This window comes from Punica granatum, chromosome 5, assembly GCF_007655135.1.
Source record: "Punica granatum isolate Tunisia-2019 chromosome 5, ASM765513v2, whole genome shotgun sequence".
NCBI lineage: Eukaryota > Viridiplantae > Streptophyta > Magnoliopsida > Myrtales > Lythraceae > Punica > Punica granatum.
Genome location: NC_045131.1, coordinates 2,079,549 through 2,092,251, shown reverse-complemented (window position 1 = coordinate 2,092,251; position 12,703 = coordinate 2,079,549). Strand labels below are relative to the sequence as shown.

The following is a 12,703-nucleotide window of genomic DNA, read 5'->3' as shown; positions in this document are numbered from 1 at the left end:
CATATATCAGAAAATCCTAGCCCGAACGGGCTGAGGGACGGATAGATTTAATTAATTTTTCATTGCATTGACTAATTCCCCAATTGATGGGAAACATACGTACGTCATAGTTGTCACAGCAAAGTGACGAAGACACAATTTTTTTTTAATACTTGGTTTGATCCCAATTAATTCAGTTCGAAAAAAATTAGATCTTTATTTCATTATAATTTTTTTTTACTCACTAAATTAGAATCTAAAACTTTATTTAAAGAAAATAAGGATCAAATCACTTGAATTAATTTACATTAGTGACAAATTAGTATTTTCAATCCTTAATATGTAAACCAGATTTCAACCTATACCTAATTATAAAAAAAAAAAAAGAATATCACGCTGCAAGGAAAAAGATTGCGGTAGACTTTGGGGTATTGATAATATAGAAAATTGACTGATTGATGATGGATGATGAAATTCAGAACCATTGCCCAATCGGAGATGCTTCACTTATCAAAGAGTGAACCTTTTCCCAAATAGATCGTAATTGACCGATAAATTTTACTTGGTAGTTGGTAGATCCAAAGTCCACATCTACTGTGGTACACGATTCGACCTTGCATATGTGCCAGTAACGTATGAAAATTACGCAGCATTCAATAAGTAGATTTGCTTAGATCGTTTTAAAAGGATAGCGATACTTATTTATTTGATTTACCAATGGTAATAACAAGCATTTCTTCATTTGCCATACTTTTCGTGTACTAGAAAATTAGTAACATGGATTATCAACTAAATTGGATAAACATTAACAAGTAGTGTTTATATATAATTTTGTACCGGAAAAACATATACAAATAAATTACCATTTTCTTCAACCAACACGTGATTTTGTTGCACTGCGGATTTCTCACATGGGTCCCCCACGTTTTGGAGTCAGTACAATAAATAGTTGACGAAGACTGAGAATAAACAGATCACTATTATTATTTAAAAAAAAAAATAGCTGAAAGAAACACAATATTTCACTAAATTATATGTGCTCAAATATATATATATATATATATATATATTAAAGAAACGGACCGAGGCCCAAAAGCAAAACTAAGAAAATTGAGAAATACAGGAATTGGGTAAAGAGAACCCAGCAAAATCATCTAAGATAAGCTACTTAAGACCAGCATGCGAAACATCGAGTAAATGCATGACCCACGAGAGATTCAAAACCAAACGAGCCAATCAATCAACACACATATGCGTGTTCGGATGAGTGGCAGGTTGAAGTGCTCAACATATTTTCAGGGCATAAGCTACTTAAGACCGGCATGCGAAACATCGAGTAAATGCATGACCCACGAGAGATTCAAAGCCAAACGAGCCAACCAATCTAATACATATGCGTGTTCGGATGAGTGGCAGGTTGAAGTGCTCAACATATTTTCAGGGCTTGATAGGGAACTTATATATATATATATATATATATATTTTTTTTTTCAGTGAACTAGGGACCAAAGGCTGAAATAAAACTAGAGTACATAGAAGAATGACAAGACGGTCTCAAAGATATCTCCGGACAGAAGAATCTGAAGACCCTTTAGTGGTGAATGAGTGGTGGCTCAAAAGAGTTGGGTCCATCAACAGTTTTAAGTCCAAGTCCAAGCCCAAGATCGGGTCCCAAACTTTACATTTCATACGAATTTTAAGAAATTTCTTCCAACCTACAGTTTAATTGAATTTGCTTATATTCCGAACCGAAAGTGGGGAATTTATTTATTCAATCCCACCAAAAATAGGAAAAGGTCTTTTTTTTTTTGGGGGGGCTAGGAGGGAATTGGCATCCATACAGCTCCAAAGTATGTGTACACTTCCCTGTTATAGATATGGTTAGCATAATATTTTGGAATCTAACCAGGCATTATACGTTACATTATCTCCTCAATCAATAATTTCGGTTACAAATTAATAATTCGTCAATGTGAAAAGGCTACACTCTCAAGAGAAAATTCCATGACAAAAAATATGCTGTACGAGGGGGTATTAATTCATGCTTTTCTTTCCTTGCTTCAGGGAAAGTGCTTAGACTTTCGATTGAATACAAAGATTAATTGTACACCTCACACATCTCTATCGGTCGATATCTTTTTCCCCAGTGAAGTTCTTTGCTCTTTATTGGCCACCACTAAAGGTCCCTGTCCTATGGATTTCGACCCTAGCCCCTACTTACCGGTATATATTTCTCACAACGTTACTTATTTCATCGACGTAACAATCGGCAAAGTGTACTGTCCAAAATCACAGATTTTATAATTATTCTGAGATTTTGATGATATTAAATCTGAATATTATGTTCGGGCATTCTGACCCCTTTTCTTTCCGAGTGGATCTTTTGATATGTCGCACAAGTTCGTGCAATTTAGGATCCACGATTAATATCCTAATTCTTATGTTAATGGGAATATTAGATATCCGAACCTTATCTAAACAGAGCCACGAGATATTTACTCCTTAAGGTTCCAATTTACAAAAGCCATGAGATATTTCGTGTAGCATCACACACACACACACACACACACTATATTGCCATTTCCATTAAGTTATCGTAATAAAGTCCTTGAATTCATACTCGATCAGCTCGATCGATTGCAAGAGATCATATATATCGAGGTCGTGTAAAGATATGCCCACAAACTGTTGGCCATAGGGGCTTGACAAGTAAAAATTGGATCAGTCTCTCGTAGTCCGTCGGACGGTATCCTAAAATGGCTATGATCTCTCATCAAGGAATAGAAAATTAGGGGGGGGTGGTGGTGGTAAAGGACACGCATGCTGCCTACAATTGTTTGGGAGGACACAAAGAGAAGAGAACTAAAAATATATATGACCCTATTCACCCAGAAAAAAATAGAGATGACCCTTGGGGGCTTTAGAGGTCAAAAAGGGCATGATAATCCAAATTAAGATGGATAATAATCGATATTATATATATATATATATATATATTCTTTAATAATTGGGAATTAATTAGCATTGTTAACAGCCATACTATGCGCCCTGGATTTTTGTGGTCCTCTATATCGAAGTTTATCGAGTTGCCCCCAAGTAATCAGCAAAGTCAATTAATTAATTGTTCCGACTATATGTAGATCCGAGATAATTGAATGATTTGCTTGCTCGATGAGTTGGATTAGCCGAGAAACGTACAAATTGATCCGAACAACAACTAATCGCTATGTTTATTTTTTTCAAAATGGAAAAATGATTGTGTTCTTCCTGATATATGTTAACATTGCTCTCCTTATGAAAAAGATTATTGTTTTCTTAAATATACCTCATATTTATCTATATCTATGTATATGTGTATATGCATGCATGACGTTCCTTCCAATTTCTATAGGTGGGAGGGGACATGGGGAGAATCTCCGTCCAAGTTTGTCCTCTTCGATAACATATTCTACCGGAGTTCTAAATCCTAATTAGAAGAAGCGAATTAGGGGCATCAACGTCAACCGGTGACCGGACCCTGACAAATCGATCATCAATTATATTAGTACTTTAACTATAAAAAAGATTATATTAGTATTTTCTATGTGTGATGATATATTAGTATTTGCAAAAAATGCATGAAGAACCTTCACGACACTCGTAGTTGTCATCGGGACAACATGACATATTTATCAGTCCGATTGAAGATTGCAGCGGATGATTTGTTTTGGATGTTTGCTTGTCCTCGTATTTGTCTCTAATAAATAAGATTAATGCCATTGTAACATTTCTTGTCATAAAACTTGTTTTGTTATGTGGATGGCCTCAGTTTCAAACTAGGTACAGTGCTGCGTATTGCGAGGGATTAGAAAAATTAATAAAATATAATTATTTAATATATATATATATAGAGAGAGAGAAATTAGTTAATTTTTAGAATTCGGATTATATTAAAAAAATTTAATATTTATTGAAAAAAAGAAAATTCATAAAAAACTTTTAATACTTATTTGCTATTTTTAATATAAAATTAATTGTTATGATTGCACTAAAATTGAAATATTCAAATACATGAATCTCTTTTCGAAAAAATTAAATATCTTAGTAATCGATAAGATATTAAACCACAAGCTGATGGTTAGCAATTGAAGTTCTCACGACTCGAACTACACTCAACCACTAGCTGAGAGTTAGCAGATGGAGCTCTCACGTCTCGTTTTTCAGCTTTTATATAATATAAATAGAGAGATTGTTAATTAAATAATTAATTGCACCTTTTTCTTTTCATTTATAACTCTGACAATAAAAAATTAAATTCCAATATATTCCTTTTACTACTCTATTGGTGCATTTAAATAATTTTTTCGACTTATATTAGATAATTAGACGCAGCTTTTTTTTTTATATATAGAAATTAAATTTTAACATGACAAACACCTATCTTCGAGATCTGAAGATCTTTTTTTTTTTTTGTGTGTGGTTTGGTTAATTACCACATTGTGTTGTTAGACCTTTATGTGTGTGTGTGTGTATATATATATATATATATATTTATTTATTTATTTATTTATTTTTTCTATGATCCTTCGTATCTAGTCTATGGAAACAGGTCAAGTGCAGTGGACGAACATCAGCGTTTTATGTCTTCGAATGTTTTTTTATTTGAACACGTTTCGGAATCTAACGGCTTCAGCTTTGGCACAAATGTTCTTTTAGGTTATTGAATTTGGTACAATGGAATTTTTCTAGTAATTTCAGATACCCCACTGAGCAACCGGCATTCCTATGGGGAGGAAAGGGATCCATATCTCCTTTTGTGGAATTGAAGGATCTGGAAATTCTCATGTTTAATTAATATCATCATTTTATTATGAGAATAATATATATTTATATCTATGTGTCTTTGAATATATGCTATAGTATCCTCCTCCCATTTAAAGTATGAAGCCATCGATGCCCACAACAATATATTCTCCATTCTTTCTGGGTATATAATATATACATACAACCACACACACATGCACATATGTATCCATGAGAACCTGTCATCTTCTCAGCTGTAATGAGCTTTGTTTTTGTCGATTAGTTGTACAAATTAATGCATTTTTTTTTAATTTTCAGGAAAAAAAAAGAGAGTGGAAAATGAAAATATAATTAATTTTTCAAAATAGGGAAATATGACATTAGTTTATAAGCATTGTTTTTGTCAATTAATTGTTCATTCCTATCCATTTCAGGAATAAACAAAAAGCTCTTCTCACTGTAACAAAACAATTTCCATTATACTGAGCTTACAGCTCAAGCCTTCCTCATATAAGATGGAATCCGTCTCTTATGCATTCGAATTCCACACTTCAGTGTCCTCCATTTTCTTCCTCAGAAGGCTTGAGAGCCTCGAACCGGGACAGAATGGAACTCGAGAATGATTAATCTGAATGGGACATATCTCTTCCTAGGATTTCTTGCCATTTTCCGTTACCATGTACTCTCAGTCTCAGAAGATCTATTGCACACCGGAGCGGATTCAGCCTAACTATGAACTTACCGCTAATGGAAACTTCGAGCTCGGGAACTGTTCTTGTCCTTCGCAGCTGTTTGGGCTGCAGCAACAACCTTGGACCTCCGGAGTTTGCCATGAGTTGGCGAGGCAGGACAGCACAGGACACGCCAAGTCGACGAGCACCACCTTGCTGAGCCGCTTTGAGTCACCGGCCTCTGCATTTTATGCAGCTGAGAGGTGTATGAGGTTCCCACAATACGGATCTGCCAGGATGGCTTGTGATTCAGAATTTCCGCTTTATCGATCGTCATGCGAGAGCTTCTCGATCAGCTCAGGAGACCAACCTGACCAGTCATGCGAACAGGACAAGCTATCAGTAGATCATGGAGACTTGTTATGGAGGCAACTCTCAGTTCCGAAGGAAAATCAGGACTGCAAGGTAATAGAAAGTTCCATTAGTTTGCCAATTTTACTGCTTTCTGTTTTGGTTTTCTCATAGAAATCTTTTTTCTGTTTCCAGGTTCTTTGTAATTCGTACAGTTATCCTCCACCTCCGTCACAAGTGAGCTTCGCATCACAGCAAGAGAAGCAGCCCTTGAGACTCCCATCCGGAAGCAATAATTCGACTAGCTCCTCGGGGACGTTCTCTGTATCAGCAACATCAGCACTTCCCAACAAAACACGAATAAGATGGACTCAGGACCTTCATGAGAAGTTTGTTGAGTCTGTGAATCGCCTAGGTGGTGCCGAAAGTAAGTATTGGTCAATCTCCTCGCTTGCCTGAGACTTTCGTAAGATGAACGGAGTTTGTGTAGTATCTTTCCTTTTGATGAATATCGTGCGTCTCTTCATATGCAGAGGCAACTCCTAAGGCTATTCTGAAGCTCATGGATTCCGATGGATTGACAATCTTCCACATAAAGAGTCATTTGCAGGTGCTCATCCCTTTGAGGAAACGAATCGCTGTACTAAACATCACGAAGTGGGTTTTAATTTGACTTGCTGATTGATTTTCACTTTGCCCTTCATTTGATTAACAGAAGTATCGGATAGCAAAGTACATCCCAGAGTCTGCAGAAGGTAAGAATTCCCAATATCCAATCCCTTTGGTGTGAAACTATTATCCATCTTTCGTGCCAATATGACTGGACTATATCTGCAGGAAGGAACGAAAAAAGAACGATCCTAAGTGAAGTTCCCCGGCTTGATCTGAAAGGGTAAATTAATCAGAGCTCTTAAAGAGATCATACACATACACGGTTTTATACTCGAATCCGTTTTTGCTTAAGCTACGATCCATCTTATTCTGCAGCGGCTCGCATAACAAGGAAGCACTGCAGCTTCAACTGGATGTCCAGAGGCAACTCCATGAACAACTAGAGGTATGCCAGTAAGATCTTTGAGAGCTTTCAACAGGACATTCTTATATTTATCAAATATCGAAGAATATAAGTACGCGACTCTTGTGGATAGATTCAGAGGAAGTTACAGCTGCGAATCGAAGAGCAGGGGAGACAACTCAGGATGATGTTCGATCAGCAGCAGAAAACGAGAAAGGCGCTATTAAGCAATCAGAACAAGTTGGGTCTCGAAGACGATCAATCCTTGGGAGCTGGAGGATCCGAGAACGCACAATTCCCATCCAAAATAAGTTAAGACTCTCGAAGAAAGCAGCAATCAGCTGAATCCTTTTATTTGCAAGAGCAATCATTGGTTTAGTCAAAACAAAAAAGAAAGAAAGAAAGAAAGAAAGAAAGAAAGAAAACAACCCGAACCGTGCAGAAGTCCCTGTGATGAGGGTGACAGTATCTGTTTGTAAAGATATACCAAATGTACACAGGCTATGTTGGTGAAGTATAGAAGACGATGACGAGCACATATGTTGCAAGTCCAGAGGAGTCCCGGTCTCAGTCTCACTCTCACTATTATACTAATGTTCTGTTTCATTTCATGTCTCTGAGTTTAGATCGAATCCATGAGAGTCAAGAGTTCATGAAAGGTTGCTGAAATTCCTCAGCAAAAGGGTCATCAGTGTATGCCAATACCTGCCGGAAGCACTTGGTTGCTCTACTAACGTTTGTCCTCCTACACGATATTTCCACAAGCACTTATGAGCTCTTCGGAACAGGTACAAGAAATCAGTCAGATGCCCTGTGTCAAAAATACTTAATCCTGATGTCTGGCCTTCAGGAAGAGCTAATTACCCATCACATCATAGTTTTAAGAACATGGACGCTTGATTGAAGAATTTTGTTCGACAGAATCCAACAAAAACCCGATTAGCTCGCTTCAATGGGCGACACTTTTATTGCTGTAAGACCATCTCCTGCATGGTTTTAAATTCGATTTGGACTGGTGTGGAGTGGACAATGTTTAATCATTATTTGGTTATTGAAGACGTTTCGAACCGTTTTGCATTTATATGATCTTGAGTTTAGCTTATTACATATTTAAGTTGAGGTATCTCTATCTGACATATATATCGGGAAATTAACAAACACTAGTTAGGAAATTGGGGGAGGGGATCATTCAAGTTTTTATGTATTTTTAAATAATTAATTAAACTTATGGTATGTATATGTAATTTTCAAACCTAAGCTTACATTGTTTGTAAATTCATGAATTCCGAATCGAATTATGAAAGCTTCAACTATACGAAAACTTTTGAATCCGATAACCTTGATATCCAGTTCCGTCGTACTAATTCAGAGTTCCAATTAGCCCGTGCTTCAAGAAACAACTTGCACAAGAAGTTATTCATATTGAAATACAGTTTAATTTAATTCTCTTTTTTCTTTTTTAAATTTATAAAAAAAAAGAAAAAAAAAAAGGGAGATATGGCTTGAAATAAAAGAGGATTCCGATTAAATGGTAAGAGAAAAGGAATTTTGGGGGGAAAATGGTCCAACGAAATGCGAGAGGAGAAGACAGTCGCCCGCAGTTCCGGACGAAGTAGGCGGGCTACGCCGTTTTGGCTCTTCCGACCAGAACTGGAGACGTCACGAGGGTTTTCTGTCTTGAACTCTCTGCAGCTCAGAAACCCTACCAGAATGTTTTATTTCCATCAAGAATTTGCGGCTTCTGTAGGGTAATATAGTTTTGGAGAAGAAGAGAAGAGAAGAGAACCGACTAATAGCCGAACCCTCTGTTCAGTTGCCGCCGCTGAGACGCTGCAGAATCTCGGAACTGAGGTACGACGATGGACCTTCTTGTTACTATTCTATAAATTGGTCGCCTTGGAGCTTATGTTATCTCTGTTTCGGCTGCTCGGTGTTTGCTTGGAGTTTTTGGTTCCGCGTTGATTCCTCAATGTCCTTGGGTCTTCTGAGACTCCGAGTAGCATCTGTTTTCAGATGGGTCTCCTCGGCTTGCCCCGGGAACCACTTGGGACCGGCCAAAATCGGAACTTGGCCACCTGGGTCGTTTCACATTGCTATGATGAAACCTCGATTGTACAGGACAAAGAGAGTTTCTTCGGAAAATTCTGCGGCTAAAGATGTGGTTAGGATATCTAGGGCGACTCGGAAACTAGCCCAAGTTGCCCTCCTAGACTACCTGCACTGCACCAGAAGCTTGCAGTTCATGCTCGCGGAGCATATAAGCAAGAACTCGCCAGTGTTCCTCGAGACACTCTTAAAGAAGGTCAATTGCGAGGGTGATGTTCAGCGGTCGGTGACCCGCTTCTTGCGTTATCATCCGATAAATGAGTTCGAGCCTTTCTTTGAGAGTATAGGTCTGGAACCGTGCGAATACAATCCGCTGCTTTCGCAGAATCTGATGTTCTTAAGTGACGATGATACTTTGCTGGAGAACTATCATGAGTTATGTCACTACGGGGTCGAACGGAATAAGATTGGAAGGATATTTAAAGGGGCCTCCGAAGTTTTCCGGTATGACTCTGGGATCTTGATGTCAAAGATCCGAGTTTATGAGGAGCTTGGGCTTAGTAAGTCTCTTGTAATCAAGATTATTGTTTCTAGTCCTTATCTCTTGATTGGGGATGTGAACCAGGACTTTGTTGAAGTGTTAGAGAGGTTGAAGGGGATCGGGGTTGAGTTCAGTTGGCTTGAGGAGGTTTTCCCTGATGGTGTCTACATTAGATGGAGTCAGATCCATGGGCTATTAGACCTATTTAGTCAGATGGGCTGCAATGAGGAGCAGTTGAACCAATTGATCCATCAGCATCCTGAGATTCTGTTTGATGGCTCTGGGGGCAGGACACTTTCCCTCATCGGCTTTCTCCTCAAATTTGGGTCTACACTGCATGGTCTATCCCCAATTTTTCTTCAGTTTCCAGGAATCCAACTTGGGAAGTTCGTTTCAAACTTGAGGCAGTGTTTTCTCTTCCTTTCTGAGATTGACATGGAGAGTTGTGACATTGGCAGAATCTTGCGATCTCACCCGTCACTGTTGGGTCAATGCACTCTGAAGAAACCCAACAGTATACTTGCTCAACTAAATGTTGGGAAGAGGCGACTTCGTAAAATCATCCTAGAAGATCCAAACCAAATGAAGAATTGGGTCATGGGATCAAAGATCGAGCGATTACCCAGCTTGGGTGAGGACCATGGATCATTAATGGAAAGGATTAAGTTCTTGTCCGGCTTGGGATATGTGGACGAGTCCAGTGCAATGAAAAAGGCTCTCGAGCGGTTCCGAGGTAGAGGAGGAGAGCTCCAGGAAAGATTCAATTGCCTCGTGGAAGCAGGCCTGGACCCGAAGGATGTCCTCGAGATGGTCAGAGTGGCTCCTCAGATACTGAACCAGTCCAAGGATTTGATCAACAGGAAGATAGACTTCCTTGTGAACAGTTTGGGCTATCCCGTCTCGACCCTAGTGAAGTTCCCAGCGTATCTTAACTATCATATCAAGAGGGTCAAACTTAGATACTCAATGCACAAGTGGTTGGTAGATGAAGGAACAAGCGATCCTAAGTTATCCCTTTGTACCATAATCACGACTACAGAGAGAGCATTCATTAAGCATCAAGTAAATCATCACCCGAACGGCTTGCAAGTTTTCCAAGACCTGAAGAGAGAAATATATGCTTCAGTAAGCTAGTTTTTACTGAACAGTGTTCCGATTTTTTTTCATCGTGAAAACATTTACCCAGCCCAGCATCACTTGTTCCATAGGTGGGAAGATGGATTCTTTTTGAAAATGAATCATTTCTATCTTCTTGTATGTATAGTTCTCTCTCTTATCTGCTTTCCTAGCATTGCATATCCTGCAACTGTCTGAGGTTATTCATGGCATTTGGAATTACGCGCTGGGCTGGTCCATTATTAGCATAGGCGAGGACCGACTTTTGAGGCTTGCTGTGGCTCATCATTGGAACTGAAATGGATAAAACCAGTTCATCCGAGGAATGTAAAAGTGTGAATCTCAAGCTCACCAGATAATAATATCGTTCCAGGAGATATTCATTTTCTGATACTATTTCAGGACAGAGCTCGTTGGCCTAGGCCGATGTAGCCGACCAGGAACCCACTCCTAGTCCATGTTCAGGACCTTGCTAACGCATATACGGATTGGCCTGCCCAGTTGCACAGGCTACCGGCCAATAATTAGGTCCGATTTTAGGGGAAGTGAGGAAGATTATGGGAAGAGAGGAACTAGGTCTGTGGAGTAATCTGCGTGGGCCTCTGCTTGAGGCCCAAAGGCCAAGAAAATCCTGGGCCATTGGTTCCAACGCAAATGTGCACTTTTTTGCTTGATCCAACGAATATATATATGGGGGGGTGTTAGTTTAAGGCATTCAATGCAAGCTCTCTTTGATAAAGGTCTTGAGTTTGAGTCTTATAAATAAATAAAAAAATTCATGATTAAAAGAAATTTACCTCTTAGTGGATTTAACTCGAGCCTAAATTAGACAAGATTTATGGGAATTTGGATATTAAGTTGCGTACAATGAGAAATATATACGTATGTACTCCCATAATAGCAATGAAAAACTGTTTATATAATGTTTTCAACTATTAGGAATTTTTTTACTACCTCATGTGAAATGAAATATATAATCTTCGGAGAGAACAAGCTCGAAAATTGAGATCAAACTGCAAAGTGCTCTTCTTTTAATAATTTTATTTATTATTCAAGCCAAAAGAAGGAGAAACAATTCTATTATTTATTAGTTCAGATTTCACGCGTTTGTTTTTCTAATTTTTTAACCTCAAAAAGCTCAAAGGGCTTAGTCAAAACTCTCTAAACCAACAGAGTTTTCACTTTAACCCACGCAGCATCTGCATTGGATTTGCCTCCAATCGCCACGTATCATCTTGTAATCTGCATTCTAAAGTATCTTGTTACCGTCAAGCAATGTATAATTTACTGTACTGCCTTCGCCGATATTTTAAGCACTTGGGTATTGTTTTGTCAGAGATAGAGGTATTTGGATTTCATCCGACTTTTTACTAGAATTCATGTCATATGTTGACGTGTTTTAGAAAATTATATATGATATAGATAAACGGACGTCCACATGTAGAACGGATGAGGTTGAGATTAAAATAAATAAATAAATAAAAATCTATCCAGTTACAAGTTTACAACCACGAGTGTTGCTTCTTGTCAAGCTCGATAATAATGCTTTTTTAAGTTGCAAACTTTTCTGGGAGTCCTAGGAAATCTTCGGTTCAGTGATACAATCGGCGGTGACCCTCTGTCCCTACTTTTCTTTTTCCTTTCATTTTTTCTTTTTTCGGCAGAAAGCTGGTGAAGTTAATTGTGCTGCTGTCTCAGTCTGTCGCGTAGGAGCCATTTAACATCATATGTACGTCTTTCCCCATTTTAGACAAATGATTGCGCCTACTCGTACCTTTCCGAGGCTTGAATCCATGGTACGGTCATACTCCTTTGTTGAACCAATCTAAGCATGTAATTTATATTGAACTTGAAGCGTGCCGCATATTTGATATCTAATACTGAATGAGATGAGCAAACTCTTTTGCTACACGGGCTAACCTGCTACTGGTTAGTTGCATCCACGTATATAGTCGGTGTGTCTTTTCGGAGCATTATAGTTGTTGTCTTGTGGATGGGTCACGTCCTTTTATAATATGGCCTAATAGGACGGACCCATCAAATTTTGGTGCATCCCCAACTCATCTTTCACCATCCTATGTCCAGTGCCCCCTTTTGGACTGGTTTCCTTATAACTCTTTTGCAACTTGTCCCTCCTTCGACTCATCTTTCACCGTCCTATGTGTATGTCCTATTTTCGACCTTCCTCCCTATAAATCTTGG

General features: G+C 38.5%; 2 protein-coding genes across 3 annotated transcripts; both read left to right on the top strand.

Moving 5' to 3' along the window:
* The first annotated feature begins 5,201 nt into the window (after positions 1 to 5,201).
* On the top strand, positions 5,202 to 7,861 carry LOC116208093 (myb family transcription factor PHL5). 2 transcript variants are annotated; one of them, XM_031541321.1, is made up of 7 exons: positions 5,202 to 5,897; positions 5,979 to 6,210; positions 6,317 to 6,393; positions 6,499 to 6,538; positions 6,621 to 6,675; positions 6,771 to 6,840; positions 6,938 to 7,861. In XM_031541321.1, the coding sequence occupies exons 1-7, from the start codon at positions 5,439 to 5,441 to the stop codon at positions 7,112 to 7,114; spliced, it is 1,110 nt and encodes a 369-aa protein (XP_031397181.1). In that variant the 5' UTR covers positions 5,202 to 5,438; the 3' UTR covers positions 7,115 to 7,861. The 2 variants fall into 2 exon arrangements, with proteins under 2 accessions (XP_031397181.1, XP_031397180.1); XM_031541320.1 differs by having other exon boundaries at positions 5,209 to 5,897; positions 6,932 to 7,861.
* A 455-nt stretch (positions 7,862 to 8,316) lies between these two features.
* LOC116208091 (transcription termination factor MTEF18, mitochondrial-like) lies at positions 8,317 to 10,723 on the top strand. The gene has a single exon (XM_031541319.1). It carries the CDS (start codon positions 8,768 to 8,770, stop codon positions 10,517 to 10,519), a length of 1,752 nt encoding a protein of 583 aa, XP_031397179.1. The 5' UTR covers positions 8,317 to 8,767; the 3' UTR covers positions 10,520 to 10,723.
* Positions 10,724 to 12,703: the final 1,980 nt, after the last annotated feature.